The following is an 18,080-nucleotide window of genomic DNA, read 5'->3' on the forward strand; positions in this document are numbered from 1 at the left end:
TAGTACACGTGCACGTCTTCATTGTACGGCTACACAAAACGGGTAGGTGTGAAAAAGAAGAAGAAAAAAAGAACCCTGCGTGCGTGATTCTAGCACAGTAATTCTTTCAGCACGTATATCCCGAATGCGCAATATACTTTTCAGAAGACCTTACATGGATAATCCGGTGGAAGCAAGCATAGCCTTTCTTAATAAGGAAACAAGTATAGGTCGGGAGGCGCGAATACTCTAAATTTCGACTACGAGTCAGGGTATTCAATTCTTGACATTTCCAGGAAGCCTTACGGTCGGAGGAAGGCTAAAAGAGACCCGAATCAAGAGGCATATACCGGTTTCCTGCCATTTTTATTCGTGCACGGTTCCACCATCATCTCCCTTGCTACGCTGTTCAAGCTTTCTTATCAAATAAAGAAAACGAGACAAAGCGCGCCATTTTTTGTTCCGAATCATTAATGTTCTCGTCTGTTATTCTGTGATTTAACCAAAATAATCGGTCTATTGTTTTACCGTTGTTATAGTTTACCTCATTAGGTTAGTAACTCATACTCCCCTCGTAACTGCACGTTTTATGTAATTCGTTATTGTAGAACGCTGTGATGCTGTTATAACAGCATCACAGCGTACAGCTGTCACAGCTGTACAGCTCCTCTGTACAGATCGTACCTGTACAGAGGAGCGTGTGCGCGACGTAGAACATACGAGATATCACGACTGACAACGCACCTGGTGACAAGACGCTCGGCACTAAGCGACACACAAAAATATCCACTACGATTTTACATAGCCAAGCGCCCTGAGCGGCATTACTCATCTCTGATTGCAGCTCTATCTTATTCAAAAACGGAAACCATTTGGCTCGCGCATAACGATTTCTTTATCTGCGCGTACTTGCGTGGCTGGTGATGAGGCACAAAAATGCTAATTGAGGTTAGTAAATCGGCGAACAAATCTAATTTCGCTCGCAGTGTGAATGGCAGACTTTTCGCTTTACGGCATGTGGGTCCAATTGTGTTAAAATAAAGAAAAAAATTGTCTCCGACCGTGAACCGAAAAAGAAGTCATTTTTTAAATGAAATTACCTGTTCATTCCATTGAAATAAATGTTCTGTAGTAAAAATAGGAAATTTTGGTTTTTTTCTTTGTTTTCTAAGCGTCTTTTTTCGGTGTACATTCCTGTTTTTATTTCAAAGCAATGGCGTTTTACGAGCAGGTCACCCTTTATATTTCTATCACAAGTTGCTGAGAAACTTACGCCGCTGTCAGAACTATTTTCGAATAGAGAGAGAGAGAGAGAGAGACAGCAAATGATATATGTGGAAGGCAGGAGCTTAACACAGTGGGATATTTCAAGAGCTGCTGTGACACATCTCTGCGTAGAGCTCCGCATTCGTTCTATGCACTGGCGCATATTCGTACACACATTATAAAACGCGCGGCCCTCCAGAGCTTTTGCATGTTAACTTGGGAGCGATTACGTAAAATGTTCATCCATGATAGAGAGTCGCTTCGGTGCCGAACGCTACCAAAATGGTTTAGCCGCACTATAGCCGCCAGTTGTGCGTAGCGAAAATGGACGCCCTTTATAGATACGGTGCGTATGCCAAGTGGCCATAGCGTCTCGATGCAATGTTCAACGTTGCGATCCCGGTTTGAAAAAAAAAAAGAAAACCCAGGGATCAAAATTAATTCGCTGCCATACAGTACGATGTGCTTCATAATCAGATCGTTGTTTTCTCACATGAAATGCCGTAATTTAATTTAAAAATGCCGTCAATTTGAACTAGACAATCTTGTCGTCGCGGAATACAAGAAACACTCGTAAATTGCCTATCGAATAGGGCGAATTGACATGCCAATCGACACGTCAACATGCGCCATGCGATGCTACTCCTTCACTCCTGTGTTTATGCCAAGAAAAAGAAGCTGTTACGGCAAGGAACAAGAGGAGGTATTAAATTCTGCACGTACATAGCTATGCCGCTTTTAGCATCAAACGAGATGCATCTAGGCAAAAAAAGAAAAAAAAGAGGCTTTTTCGTGCTCGTTTACCATAACAGCCGTGAATATGAGAACCGACTTGAAAAACGATCATGTTCTTCAGCTGTCTTCGGGAGTATACCAGAGATAAACCTGGTGCCGTTATCATTCGACGAAAGTGGGCATACATAATTGTTTTTTTTTACGAATTATCGTGTTTTCACACTGCGACTACATATTCTTTCTTGTAATAACTGAACTGGGTCGTATACTAACCGCACACACAGGTTTTATTGCCGGCCGAGTTAGTCGCGTTCAGGGAAAGGAAGAGAGGTGAGAGGGGGGGGGGAGGTTTAAGAGAATTTTTTGGTAGGAAAGCTGGTATTGATTCATTATACCTATTTTATACCTATAACGGGGGGCGGGGGGGGGCGAGTGTGTTTGGAAAAGCGCTCCTCCGCTTTGCTTTGGGTGGACGTCACATAAAGAACCAAACATAGTGAACATTATTGCGTGGAGCCATCTGCTATGGCGCCTCCTTCTTTCATTCAAGAGTAAACACGAAAGATCCTTACCAACAGACTACCGTTTTCGACGTCCTTGCTGCGACCCACGTGGGCAAACATTTGCCAAACATTCACCTTTTCTGCATATTCGTGCGCATTTCATGCACATTCAAATTATCTTCATGTGTCTTCAATACGCTAATAAAAACAGACAGATCAAGCACAGATCAGACAGAAACAAACAGACACTTCGCTCAGCCTAAGCATGTCGTGCACAATGTGCAGCTAGTCTTGTTTTCATGACGGGATTGTCCCTTGCCACTGATAGCACGTTCATGCACCATCAGCTGTTCTGTTGTAAAGTTCAGCGGCCTTGAAATACCGACATCTTTCCGCACTTGTACGGAGACCTAGCACGACGCCCGGAGAAAGCGGATAGACGCGGCAGCTGCTGCCGGCGCAGTCCTTTTCTCCCCTTATACTCAAAGCGTCTCGAATTTATTAACCACATCGGTTCACTGCTTTCGGGTTAAACGCTTCCTGGATCACGTCGACGCGAGGCGACGTTGCGAGTCACTGGTAGCTGCCGCAGGCAGCGATATATTTGCATATCGCCCCGCCCGTTGCGTGCTGCCAGCCGTAGCACGCGCCCGTCTGTGCCTCGAGACTTATGGGCTCGGCGAAAGGGGCGTGTCTCAATACAGCGGCCGTTTCACTTTGCACGTGCACGGTCCTCGATCGACTGACGCGATGTGCTCCCGCATCGCAGACGGCGATGGAGACGACAGTATCGCGTCTGGCCTATTTCTATGTCTGAGCACTTTTTTGACCCTGCGTCGTGGCACGTAGTGCTCTGTGGATGCAGGGTATCTCGAGGGCCGCCCGTTACTTCGCTTCCCCCTCAGTGCGAAAAACCCACGGACATCTTCATTTGATTAAAAAAAAAAAAAGCCAATCCTTCGCCACTTCCCGCTTCTCGAGATTGCTATTATTTTCCGGGAATCCGCTTTTTGTTGACCTGCGCCATACCGTTGCGACCGAGCCGTCGACCGTGACGGACTGGCTTTCCTTGTAAGTGGTCGCGTGGCTGAGGAGATGTGGTGCGCATGTCGTTCAGTACAACGGTACACGCAAGCAAACATCTGGAGAGAGGCGGCGCGAAGCGAGAGAAGCGATTCGTGGCTGATAAACATTTCAGCGAGCATTGAAGGGTATGTAGTTGACATTGCACTGTCACGTGCTGGGAACTTTCTTGTGCGGCTTGGCCGTTGCCTTCGAAGAAACGATACAGTATTCTCTTATTGGTGATTTTGCTACCGCTTCCATGCGTTACGTCAGATGGTAAAGTAGAACATGGTCCACCACTGCAATAAGACTTGCGCGTCCTTTGATAGATTAAACACAGCTTACAGACACATCGTTTCGAAGACGCTACTTCTCGCGTCTACGCATTTTTGTAAACGGCGTACATCTACGCATTAAGTCTCCGGGGTCATAGTGTCCTCTTAAAATGCCAATAATTTTAATACAGAGAACAAACTGATGGAGCAAAGTGAATAACTCACAGAATCCAATTTAAGTAACTGATTTATATAACATGGTACACATATGTAAACAAAACAAAACAAAAAAAAGAAATGAATGCCCGACCAATACACTTCGTTTCTTCGGTTCCTTTTTTTTGTGTTCAGTTCGGAAGCATTATAGACCAACTTCCTGTCGAAATCACTGATAGGACATAGGTCATGGCACACCTGTGGATGAGTGAGGACGTTTAGAAGTGTTGAATATTCTCGGGAAGCATGGGTATCGTAGGCAGTGGCATCGAAGTGTGAAACGTGCAACGAAGTAAAGTTAGCGAGTTTTTTTTAAACTTGAGAGTTCCTGTCCCAGCGGGTGCACGTGTTAAAAAAAGTTCTGCAAGGTGACAGTGACGTCCATTGCGTGCTTACTAAATGATACTAGGTCGAGTGAGGACTTGTCGACGAATACGCATTCATACTCATTCTAACAGAGGCACTGTGTAAGGCACTTGATATGTGTACAGGGTGCACAAACCACACACACACACAAACGAAAAAAGAAACATGAAGTCGCATCTCGGAAGTCCTCGATATATGCGGCTGAGAGAACTTTTGCCCTTCGCAGCATGTATATTGGCAAAGGCGTTGTCAGCGTTGTCAGCGTACGAGGCAAGGGCATAACCAGATCAGCTATACACGAACAAAGGAAAAACGCGCAAGGACTCGGCGGCAAAATAAGCAACGGAACTGTATCGCTGAAGCGAGCAGGTGTGGATACCATCTCTGAAGCTGTGCCACGACAAGGTCGTGATCGTATGTGGAGTTCCGACATTCGTGGCGCCCAGCGAAGCCGTCATGTGAGACGTATGTACATTATTTTCGTTATCAGATGCCGTTGCGTAAAGCCCTCAGGCGCGACGGCATCGGATAGCTCACTCTTAGCGCCGCCACTGGGATCAAGGCTTAGGTGCCATATAGACAGGCAAAGCTGCTGCGGAACATCAGGTTAATCCACAAACATCCCACGGCTATCAGTTCCCTATTCTAGGCACTGTTTAATGGCGCCGGGCTCGCTTTTATTGCGATTTCAATTGTACGGACGCTCGAGGCGCGTCCACGCCGTCGGCGCCGCCCCCGCCGCCATTTCCGTGCTGTCCCGCTGACGGCGCATGCGCGACTCGTGCGTGGTGGGTCAGAGACATATGGCAGCTACGACTGGTCGCCTCCATCGCCCGGAGGAGAGCCGGGAAGATCCGGCGTTCCGCCAACTCGGAGGTATAACGCACAAGTGCGCGAGCCGAGCGTGTGATTCGGGGTGTGTTCCAATCCTGGCCAACATCGGAGACAGTCTACGTAGACAGCTAAGGAGACAGCTTCGAGACCATGTAATGGAACGCGTTACTAGCGTTCCATACGTCTGCAAGACGTATGGAAGATGCTTTGGCTACGTGACACCACCTTGTGGCCACAAAGGAAAAGTTTAGAAAATTACACATTATTTCTGTATTTGGAGTCTTTGCGCCTGAAAACCCACGAAAAACACGAGGTGGCTAAATTACGGGCGTAGAAATGCACGTGTACGTTATCTTGTGCGCACACGACCTTCCTGTCGGCTTCCAAGCGTCCTGTTCGGCCACCATCTTGTTTGGACAGGAAAGTATCCTGCATCGTTTTTGACTTCGATGCTGTCTTCGCGAAGCTGTTGTATACTTTGACGCCTTCCTGAGAATTGGAACGAGATTTAAGATGGCCGCTGTCCACTTAGCCGTGTACTTAGTCGTAAACGGCAGGTATAGGAACACAGCCTCGCTTTTGGAGGAGGAAATGACAGATGCGAAACCACGTGATCACTGTCCGATATTTCGCCTGTAGGTCCAAAGCTTCCGGCACTGCCGGGAAAACCGGCGGACGCGCCGGCTGAGCGGTATTCGTTGAGACACCAGCATACAATGGCCTAGGTTGCCTTGGTTACGGTGGACGGTCGACGACAGCAGCGAGGCCGTGTTGTAATGACGTTGCTGGAAATGCTCTGTCTCGACGAATTCTCCGACGATAGGACTGGGAGCGCCTCAGAGCGCTCGAAGATGGAGGAGAGCGCTTGAAAAGGACCAGCCGTACGCAAGGCACGCGTCCTCTTTCAACCAGCCGAACACAACGTCGCGAGGACTAAGCGCTCCGAAACGGCCAGCTCGAGATGCCAGTAATTTCTCACTATATTACCTAGAGGGAAATGTGGTGCCACCGTCTATGGGAGTTTTCTAACAAGTGCAGTGCCGTCATGGGAATGACGGTATATGGGTGTGCGAGGTTTCTGTTCGCTGGTGTTGCACGAAGCTTCGTCTAAAACGTCGATATGAGTACACAGATAATGCATTCTTAAAATAAAATATTCATAAAAGTTTTTGATTCACCCATCTTACATCTTTCAATGAAATGTACTCGCCTATAATGCATAATCACTCGAAGAAAAGCAAAAACAGACGACAGACTCTTCCAAAGCGAGCGCAACTCTTGTCGCCTGTCCTCCAACTTCAGCGGCTCGTTGATACGGGAGGAGTGGAGGAGGGGGAGGGAGAGACTATCTGCTATTTTGGAGGTCAGAGCAGATAATCTTCCCACCCACCTGTCGTCCACGTCCCTTCCACGAAAATAAGAACCTACGGTGGCACGTCAACCGGCTGGCACGACGCCACTTCACATTACTTCACCGGCGTTGAATAGCACACCTTCTTTTCAGTTCTATCGCCGCAAACACACCCTCGTTTGTTGCCTCACGCACCCGCCTTACCCCCTCTCCCCCTTAGAAGAACCGTACCTATATATGCTGTACCGAGGAAAGCACATGTTGCCTTGAAAATGACAAATCCACTTGTCTGAACGTTGGTCCTAGCTATCACCGTGTTCTCGTTTTGCTTATGATTTAGTTGTATAGGATGTTAATTGCCCGCTTAACTAAAGCTTAGCTTCACATGCATTCCAGCACAATCATTGTATCTGCAAACTGTTTTCTCCTCACTGGTATTGACATGTTCTGTCATTTCCAAGCAGTCATATTTTTCTAAACTACGCACGACCACGAGGAATTGTCGCATTTTAAACGCAACATTATGTTGAAACGTATTCGATTTGCAGAGTCGTCAAGCTGTTTGAAGCTACATGGACGACGTTTAGGCAAATCCATGCACCGCCCATCATTCAGGCGACCTTTCTCGCGCTTTCCCGACCGTTGTGCGCATGCGGGAGTCTCGCGAGAGACATGTGGCGACTTTAGGACCGCATGTAGAAACATGTAGGTAGTTACAGCTTTAGCAGCCGCAGACCAATGCATAATGAGACTTTTTGCTACTGCGAATTCGTGTAGTGTTAAATATTCAAGTGCATGAAGGTGAAAGCACGCGTGGAGTGTGGACGAGGGTGTGCCGTAGAACGGTGTGCAGCGTGTTCTGGGTCCATTGAGACGGTGCAGCTCGACTTGACTTGGCTAGGCTGGGTTCGGCCAGCTGATTTCCTGCCCCACAAGCGGGGATGTGGGCCTTGAACGCACGTAGGCGTAGGCACGTCGGGCAGCGGTGGCTGCAGCGGAGTGTGGCGGTAAAGTTGACCGGCATATCTCACTTGCCCTCGCCATTAACGGAGTCCTTTCCCTCTGATTGCTCCAGGAGCTTGGGGCGCAATTCGCCTCCGGTGTGGTGCTACGAGAACAATATTTCGCGTTCTGCGGGAGTTGGTCCGATAAATGGGATTAGTAGGCCTCTTCGGCGCGAGCTTCCGTAAACAAGAACGTTTCCTGCCCTGGGACTCGGAGCAGCGCATTGACAGCGAAAGTGGCTCGCCAAGAAATGTTACGCACCGTTGAATAAGCGCGCGCAATGGGCACACCCATTTTTACGAGGCAACAAATGCATTCGCTTTCATTTGGCGAACGCTGTCGGCAGTGTCAATGACACAGAGACGAAAAGAAAATTTACGAGGATATGCAAGGAGTTAACTCATTACTCCTAAGACCAAGTTGGCAAAATAACAAGAGATCAAATGTCATTATGTAGTTATAAGCGTAGAGCTGCAGAAGGACCAGCATGTAGATTTAAATATTGTAGTGGTGTCTTGATGCCGAAAAGGCCCTTTTAAGCGTGGGGTGAAATTTCAGTTCAACCGAAGCGTTCCAGAATTAGTTGTCGTTTCAGTGGAGAACTGTATGCCAGAATTAGGTGCCGATTTTGGACCGAAGTGGCCACTTTGCTATGGCGGCAATGTGTAGCTTATTCGGTATGTTCAGTTTGTCCTAAGTTTAATTGTCCAGGCTATTGCGCATGGTCAAAGATAAGGAAACTACGTGTATGTGTCGATTTGTGAGTTGTATTTTTAATCACGAGCAATCACATTCTGTGAAATATTTTTGACATTGCCTGGCTGCAAATATGCCTACATTTGGCCCTCGTAAATAGACGAGGAGTATACTGCTTTGCGACATCTGGCAGCGCTGGTTAGAACCCAGTACCGCCGCTCCTACGTAAACCCGGGAACAAAAGTATGCGGAGCAGGGATTGCGCGATAGAGCAGATTCTTTTATCTGCCTGTGAATGCCTGTGAACTTGAAATTGAGGACTGCAGTGCAAGCTTGACAATGCGTGTATTTTATTCTTCTAGTTGTATTCTATTCTTTCTAGTGTATACTCGTCAATGTGAGTTTAGGCACGTTATAATTACGAAGAAATTCAGTTTATTTGGTGACCGTGTACTCCGCACAAACACAAACACGCACACATGCAAGAAAAAGAAACTTGGTTCGCCCACAATTTCTTCATTGTAGCCAATCAATTGCTCCTACCTGACCAACATATAAGGGTTATTTTAATTATTGTAGACATGGGTCAGCTGAAAGCGCGTGTCTCTGACCTTCTAATTGTTTCTGGTGCGACGAAAAAGGGGAGGAACAAGGAGAGGGAGATGTACACGACAAGTGATGGTTCGCTAATAAAATGAGTTATGTGCACAACCTCCGATACGTGGTAACCTGCACTATACGGGGACGGGATGTAGGAAAGGCATCCGCATACAACGCGCTCACGCAAGAACATTTTGCCCGAGTTCTCGCTTAAGGTGCGCCAGAAACTTGATTGCGAGCATTGCGTTCGGCTCTAGCGAGCGCAAAAACTGCTCCTTTAGAAAGAGAAAGAGAGCAAAAGAAAATAAAGCTGACATTTTTTAAAGCTAAGTAAAGCCGCAATTGGAGGATTATTTTGTGTACGTCAGGCACCCGGTACTCGTGCACTTCAACGGCAAATCACTTTTGCGTCACTACAAAAAACCGTTCGATAGACGGGAACACTGAATGCAGCCCCAGTTGTGCATGCTTAGCACTAGCGGCTCGATGCATTCGCTCGATTGAATCCACGGCCGTTGATGCTCGTAGCTCGGCCGTCCACCCTGTGGAGCCAAGCGAGTCGAGGGCCACTTTCGACTGAACCAAAGCCGATGAACGTCTCGGCGCTCACTCTCGCTGAACACGAGGCTCGCTGCGCCCGACGGGAACCGATAGAGAGGCCGAAAGAGCGAAGCGACCCGCCTGCTCGGGTTCAACAGCAGAGACGCGGAAAGAACGTGCGTCGCGTGCGCATGTCGCGGCGCATTAAAGCACGACGACGACCACAACGACCACAAAATCTGAGCAGTCGCGCAGCCGTGACGTGACGTTGCCTCCCGGCTGCCGGGTCTTTCTTTCTTTCTTTCTTTCTTTCTTTCTTTCTTTCTTTCTTTCTTTCTTTCTTTCTTTCTTTCTTTCTTTCTTTCTTTCTTCCTTTCTTTCTTTCTTACCCTCATGTAGTTATTTATTCGGACAGTTGTCGATGACAAACTTGTGCCGTCGCTCTGCCGGCATTGCGTGCCACGCGTACAGAGAACGCTCGAGCAGAACGAGCTTTCCAGCGTACAGCGTCTTTTTTTCTCTTTTGTGTCCTGTTCTTTTTTTTTTCCTCCCATTTTCCTGGATTGCTTTGTCTTTAATGCGCGGAAGCGGTTTTATTTGGTTTCTAAGTAGTTCCACGTTTCGAGGCGCGCCCTTGTGTCTGTGCGGCCGAGGAAGTAATCCCGGAGAGCCGAGGGTCCCTGGCAATATACCGGCTCGCGGTGGCTGCTGCTTCTCTATGGCGCGCGCGCAGCCCAGTGGTGGCGACCTAATTGTGTCTAAGCTCCGAGCATGAAATTAGAACGAAAAAAAAAGAATGCAATGCTACAATGCTACCAGCGGCACGCGTGCACGGTGCGGTCAGGTTGCAAAACCGAGGAAAACTGGGGCGACGTACGCAATTGCAAGAATGACGGCTGCGACGACGACGATGATGACAAAGCCGCATGCGTGTGTGCTTTCATTGTTGCTTGTGAATAAGCCAGAATCGTACTATGGCTGTGTTCGTTTGTATTCTGTCTTTGTCTTCTTGTGTTCTTCCTACGTTCCTCACAGCGAGCTAATAGATATGCACGCTAATCAATTTGGAACATTCTGCTTCATTCTCATTACGAGAGCTGCGGGATTGGGGCAACACTTTTATGGGTCATCGCAGTATCTCCTGCCGGTCAAGACAAACACTTGGCTCCTTGACCTTCGTAAAGATGCAGGAGGAAACGAACTTGTGAAACGGGCCCGGGCTCATTCTGTGTGCTTCCGATATCATCAGAGTTCTCGGATAACTTTTTCAGCGTGGTATATGTTATGTACAGTGCCGTCTGCACAAGAACCATGTGGACGTCATAACGATTGCTCATAATTCGCGGCAAAATAAACACAGAAATACATGGCAGAATTTGAGCGCATAATTACACAAAAGAATGCGGGAACGAAAACATTGACATAGCGTTGTCCCCTCAATTCCAAGTCACCCAAATCAGCACCTTGTGAATGAATACGGGAGGTAAACTGAAATACTGAAACTCGTGTCGAATTCGTCAGCAGGACTCGGGATAGAGAATACTAGTAAAACCCGTGAAAGGCTAGAAGTTGCTATTTTTCTACAAAAAGCAACAGCGAAACGACAATGAGGACAACAGCTGGAACAATGAGGACAGCGAGAACTAGAACAAGGACAACGAGAATGGAAGTAAGGACAGGAAGTAGGGCAACAGCCGAAACAATAACAACAAAGAAAAATACTTAGAAAAATTGCGAGTCAGCTTTTCGACAAGCCACGTGCTTATACAGAAAAATGGATGTATGCATGGTTCCGTGGCCGATGTGGGCTTGCCCACTCGCATAGCAGTCAATGAGAAACAAGGCTTACATCTTGGCTGGATGCGCGCTGGGACATCACTGAGGGAGCGGATTGCATTCGAGTCACGTGCACCCACCAAATGTGCTGGGAAATACAATAAATAAATTGAAAACAACAACTTTATTATATCTAAAAGCAAACGGCGTATGTGGGCGTAGATCAAGGACGCTGTCAACTAAAAGGTGGTCACTGAAATGCCGAAAGTATTTTCCTATAAGCAATTGTTAGCTAATGTTGTAAACAAAGATTAGTCAAGTCTGCAGCAGAATTTTATACGAAGACTGTTGGCAAATTTGAGACGACTTTCTGCCGGCAATCAATTTCTTTTGGATATTAGAGATTTTAATCCGTATTTTGAATTTAGTACCAGTACTTACATGAGAGCTCCACTCGGTTGATGCAAAGCTTGGCCTCGATGAGAAAGGAGTAGTTAGCCTGTGTTCTAGGCCTGTGTTCTAGTTGGCCTGCGGCGATTGTTGTAAATCGCCCACATCCGCACAATACGAACTCAGAGCGGCATTCGAGGACAGCTCTAACGAGCCAGGATTGGCTTTTGACTGCTCACAAACAAGATTGTCGATGGGAAGGGAGGGGAGGGGGGGACCGCTAAATGTTCATAAGAATCCTTACCTGCTGAGCTGTTTTAGGGTGCGCGATAACTGCTGCAAGTAAATGCGCGTGAGGTACTGAGCGACTATTACGAACGACTATCGTGAACCACTCTGGCTCCTTGTTGTAGCCATTGTTGTAGCCTTTACATGAACAAGGAACTCAGTCGATCAGTATTCTCCCTATACTGCATCGTACTCTCACGCTCTCAACGGGAACTCGAGCTTGGCGACGTAAAATTGGACTAACGACGTCACTAACGAATTAGTTCTTTCACAAGCTCAGTAACGTGAAATGTTACTTCTTGCACAGCCCATAGTTTGTTGATGGGCGCAATGCTCTTCTTGACCGCTTGTAACGTAAAGCGGTTCCGCGCGCTAGCATTCATGGCCTTGTCTTCCCCGCAAGAACATTAGACTTTTGAGGGGTAAGTAGTTAGCCTTCTGAATCTTGTTAGTTACGGCGATCTTTTCAGCGCGAGTGCTGACATTTGGGGCTATTTTCGAAACGCCAGGCGTCGATCTTTTTGTAGAAGGACCGCTATGTGGGTCCGGGGTGAACTTGAAGGATTTGAGGCATCCTATACTTGCCTCGGGCTGTCTATTTTGCACCGACTGAACTTGTTGACCTCTTCTGGTATAGCGTTATGGATACGTGTCCTATATTATAAGCAATGCCACTTTAACATTGCAGCATGTGCAGCACATCGCGCGAGAAAGGAGACGTCAGGTGGACCAATTACCGGTGTGCGTGTGCAGAACTAGGTTCAACTGCAATTAACGCTGTGCTCCTCTTCTATTTTTAGCAGGCGACACATTAAAACGACTGTCAAGAAGAAAAAAGAAAACTTCTTCCTGCAACGGGTTTTGAGTCCGCAATTTAAATAGATCGTCCAGGTGCTGCGCTGGAGATAAGGAATACAGAAATAGAGAACTTCCTTCCGTTTCTACCAAAACACCGGAACGTGCATCTAATCATATACGAGCATCTCCTTTCTTGCCCTCCTTCGAAATTTAATCGCGACCTGCCCGGCGTCTTCTCAAGATTTTGTCCGCTTCACGAAAAAGCGGAAACGCGAGCGGCCCAAGGCGTGCGGGGGTAGATCTGGACGCTTTTGTTCAACTCGAGAGTCTCGTGTCGCGACAGTTCGTGCTTGCGCGTCACACGCCGTTCCGGTGTCGCCCGAAGCGTGACAAAAACGGGGCGGAACTAGCAGGTGTCGCTTGCCGCCTCAAGTCTGCGCCTCGCGGCCACAACTTTCCTTGCCCTGTTTTTTTTTTTTTTAGACGCCCGGAGAAACGGCGTGTGCGGTATTCGCGAGGCGTCCAAGCGGGAAAACGCCGTGTAAGCGGCAAACAAGTGCTTGACCGTGTGAGTCGGAGACGGCGGAATGGTGGCCCTGCGCTTGTTGCTGTCGGTTTCGCTTTTTGAAGGAAGTATAAATAAAGGAGACGCCTCGCGTAAGCTGAGAGCATTACCGGTTGTTTGTCCCGCCTCGCCTGATTAAACTGCACTTCTTGTTTTTCTTTCGTTCATAGCGTAAGTACTAAGGCGTTGGAACGACAAGACTTCGCTTGTAAGAACGACCGTTAAAGGAAAACACAGGTTGCTAGGATTGTGGCGTTTGTCAGCTAAGCGCCTGTACATATTCTAGCTTGTGGGGATTAGCACGTTTCCAGAAACTTCGCGTGTTAACTCTTTGACTGATCGTTAGCTTATTCCTCAGCGGAATTTGTACAGGGAATAAATCACGACTTTGGCAGCCTTCACTCCGCCTGATTTGCGTAACTACGACGCTTGTTCATTGTCGAATTAATAAACTTGTGTTTTCTTTCATGTTTATGTCAATACGAGCTAGACCTTATTGCGCAGGACTTTAGTAGCATACATCATTGCCGGGATCTTTTACAGGACCTTGCTGTTCGAACTTCCTCGGATAGCGCAAAATAATAACTTGCAGACTCTTGTTTTGTTTGAGTAAGACACATCAGGTTTATTTTATCCTTGTTTCCTGTTTCTACGCTGGAATGCCCCTTCGCGGAAAATTAACCCATCCTCTGCGATTGACCTTTACGGCCATTTTATGTCCTTAGCAGACCTGTGATCACGAGGTTTGAGTGCGCATTAATAAGGCCTATCCATCTGCTGCCAGTCATGTTGGTGTTTTTAATGAAGATTTTACAACTGACCCCACCAGTATAACTCATTACTTCTGCACGTTCGTGATGATGGGATCTTCCTTTGTGCCAGCAGTCATCTGTCATTGCCTTCGTGACAATAGAGCACTCGTTTCTGCTCCCGGTTTGTGGTGAAACCATCTCAGATTTTCATTTTGTCGACAGGTGATACATAGACGACAGGTGGTCCTTGTACATACATTGATCAATCTTTTAAATGCACGTATCTTGGAGGTGCCACCTGATTGCGATGTGCGAGAGAGTCTACAAATCATCTATGATGACATCTGCCCAAGACAACTTCTCTTTCATAATATAATAAACGGACTATTACAAGATCATTTATTGAGTTTAGCTGTGTGTACTGTCATTGCGATAGACGCCTTACAGTGTGAATAAATATCTGGAATATCTGTCATTTCTTGCTCCTACTCAATACTGGTCGTTCTCAATCAGGATTCCGGACTACTTATTCGTATTTCTGGCTGAATTTCTAGCTGTAGTGTTAGCCTTACGCAAAAAAAAAGTCATCAATATGGTTGGTAGTCATAATAACGGATTCTGTATCTTTATGTACATAGCTCACAACAAATAGTGGTACTAACCTTTTACGCACACTTCATTTTCTAGTGTCTGATCACATAAATTTAATTAGACTACTTTGGGCGCCTGCTAACAGGGGATTATACAAGAACGAAATGGCTGATAGTCTCTCGAAGGAGGCCCTCACTGGCCCTGTACTATCATTACTTCTCGCATTAGCTTACCTAAGTACTACTAGATTCAGGAGATATGCAATTGCTCAAAACTTTTCGATCCCAGCTATAGCTAATTTTTAAAAATATGGGCACCTCCTATTCCCTTGTCACAAGAACTACGTTCGCACCAGAAAAACTGAAGTAATTTTTACCCGATCACGTTGTCGAACACCGGTATTTAACTTTTATCGGGACAGGGCTGGTCTGGCGCCCTCCCCTCTGTGTCCAGTCTGTGAAGAGGAGACTATTAATATTTTTTTTTGGTAATCAGCCGTAATTTTTCTTCTTTAAGGAAGAACATTTTAGAACTTGCGATCAGACAACTTGGCTTAAGCTTTACCATTATGAATATTCTTTCTCTAAGAGCGTCTTATCTGGGAAACTACCTCGGGGATGTTTGCTCAGCCGTGGAGGAATTCATAGTTGTTTTGAGGGCGATTTTCTCAAATTCTTCATACGTCATTTTTATTCATTTCCTCCTGACAATTTTTACCAATTTTAGTACTTTAACAGCATCTTCCCGACAGCGTCCAACTCTCGGTCAAATCCCCCGCTGTGGGTATGCGCGCCGTCGCAGTGGGAAATCCAATGGAATCCGATCCAAACGTGATGTATAGCCGCTCCTCAACCTCCGCCGATCTGTCGTTGTTTATAGTTGGCATCTCTTTGGCACGCAGCGAATCCTCAGGCGGCCCCTCCCGAGAGCCTGCCCGTGCCGGAGGGAGAGGACGACCCCGAGTTCTGGCGACTCACGGGCCAGAACAGCATCTCGCGGCTCCTGTCGGCACCCGTGGTCGACGCGCCGGCCAAGAACGTGATCGTGTTCGTCGGCGACGGCATGGGCATCTCGACGGTGACCGCGTCGCGCATCTACCGCACCCAGAAGGACAGCGACCAGCCGGGAGAGGAGGGGAGCCTCTCCTTCGAACGCTTTCCTTACACGGCGCTTCTCAAGGTGCGGGACTAGCACCTTCTCTGTACAATTTTAGAAGGGGTCGCACTAAAGAGAAACGGCGAATCGGTTTAGACTGATAAAGTATTCCTTCAAAGCTCAAATATTCTTAATTTCGAGGTAGGAGGACAAAGGATAAAGGACAAACTTCAATTTTTTTTCTTTAATCTCCCGCTGCGACACCCCAAAGCGGTATCACTGTGACGTCACAGATTTTAAGGTATCTCCGTGTAATTGTGCCGTTGCGGCTGAGTGCAGATGTTATCGAAACGTGCGAAGTTCAGTCTTTGGCTGCTTTAGAATACCACGCAGTCCGTGTTTACTGCTGAAAAAAAGAAAAGTCAATTGACTACAGGCTCTGGCAGACGGCATCGATATCCATGACGTAACAGCAAACTGGTGCGGAACTTGATCTTTGAGGAGGCGTCACCACCACTCCTTTTTTCCAGTGAGACAACCACCGTGGTGGCGTAGTGGCTATAGGGCTTTGCACTGCTAAGCCCGAAGGCGTGGGATCGAATCCCGGCCGCGGCGGCTGCATTTCGAGGGGGTTGAAATGCAGAAAACGGCCGTGTACCGTGTATTGGGGGCACGTTAAGGAACCCCAGGTGGTCGAAATTAATTCAGGGTCTCCCACCATGGCGTGCCTCACGATCATGTCGTTTTTGCGCCTACGACCTCAGAATTTTTTTTTTTCACAGTGAGGCCCGCAGGTAACGTACACCTTCGAGAAGCCTATTGGATTTAAAGTAGACGGAAGCATCAACCGGTCAGCAGTGTAGATACGCTAGAGACGTTTTGAGTATTGGTGAAAAAAATAAAAGCAAGGAAGAGATTGATATGACCTGATCCGTCACACGGACAAGTGGCGTTACAAGGTAGATAGAGAAGTTTGGAGGAAGAGAAAGAAGAATAAGGAGATGCGTACAAAAACGACTACAGTGAAAAACACGTAAAGCATACCCGGTTAACTCAAGTAGGCTAGGTGACTATGTGTTTCAAAGTGGATGCCAATAAAGCATCATCATTACTATCATCGTCTCTGGGCGTTTTCTGGCCGATTACAGTCTCGTGTCACGGCTAGTGTCATATTTTGGTTTTGTACGAAAGTAATTTACGCGCTGTAGTAAAGTTTGCAATGGTAATTTACAAATACAACTCAACTTCGTTTTCTCTTTCTCTTCCTTTAAAGCGTTCCTTTAAAGTGACTCTTAAGACATTTAGGAAAAAAATGTTTTGTTCTGAATCACTCTTGTACAATACCAAAATAAGCCGCTTTGCATGCGGACTTTCTGCGCGGAAAATCAATTCAGCTTAGCGAATAGACCGTGTAATCTGGAATGCTAGGCAGTGAAGTGCATGACTGCCGTCGTCTATTCGGCAAGAGAAAGCTCGAAGGAGTAAGAGTGCTTCAGTTCAGCTTCGCCAATGGGCCCCGATGGCTAGAAAGGGTAAGGAAGTATATGTAGCAGGCCTTGTTTATCGCTTCACTTGTTCCTCTTGTTTTATCGCATTAGCAGAAAGAAAATTCCGGTGCGTATTGGATAGCACTGCTGTGAAGGAGGAAAAGCCTTAAGCGATGCCCACAAGCGCGGTAACTGACTAGACGATGTTAGCGTGCCGCCTTCATGCTGCGTAGGGACGGCAACCTTCATGGCAATCGGTTGGAGCCTCGAGTTGAAAAAACAAAAAAACAAAGCAAACCTGGTGCCAATTTTGATAACAAATGTCTTACGTTGCCATACAGGTGCACCAATGCGGGCCGATAAAGAACCTTTAAAAGCTAGCGGCGTGAAACACGTGTTGGCTGTCCTGGTCGGGGGCTCACGCGCATCAGTGAATAAAGCTGTCAAAGTCTGCCTTTATTCAAATTAAGCGCATTTAAAAAAAATGAGGAGGCGTGACAGTAATCTCATCCATTTACTTTGGCCGTTGCATCTAATAGACAGCGGTTAGGTTGTAGTCGCGGTAAAGAGCGTTGTATATGTGACCGTACGAACTAAGCCAGCTTTGCTTTTATTCGTTTCTCTTTTCTTTCTACGCGGTACGTATACCAGAAAAAGTAACCATGTGTTGGGGAGCTATTTGCAACACTACTTTGTACTGAGCTGAGACAAGCCTTGTATTGCACAAGCCTCAACGACGCGGCAATGAACTATAGCTCCAGAGTACAAACTATTCTGAGGAATAGCGACATCATGCGTAGCGTCATTGTGGTCTGTGATCGTCCGGTGAGCTACAGTTTCGTGCAGACAGAGCCTGAATATGCGTACGACATTCACGAAATTGTTTCTTTGGCGCGAAAGAGGGCCT

The 18,080-nt window shown here is 47.0% G+C and overlaps 1 protein-coding gene across 1 annotated transcript in view; it reads left to right on the forward strand.

Annotated features, from left to right (window-relative positions):
• LOC135897410 (alkaline phosphatase, tissue-nonspecific isozyme-like) overlaps positions 1-18,080 on the forward strand; it is a 71,289-nt gene that overhangs the window by 38,997 nt on the left and 14,212 nt on the right. Inside the window, exon 2 of the mRNA XM_065426022.2 lies at positions 15,493-15,770. Within this exon, the coding sequence (XP_065282094.2) occupies positions 15,493-15,770 (278 nt within the window). The remainder of the gene's footprint in view (positions 1-15,492; positions 15,771-18,080) is intronic.

Source organism: Dermacentor albipictus, chromosome 2 (genome assembly GCF_038994185.2).
Source record: "Dermacentor albipictus isolate Rhodes 1998 colony chromosome 2, USDA_Dalb.pri_finalv2, whole genome shotgun sequence".
NCBI lineage: Eukaryota > Metazoa > Arthropoda > Arachnida > Ixodida > Ixodidae > Dermacentor > Dermacentor albipictus.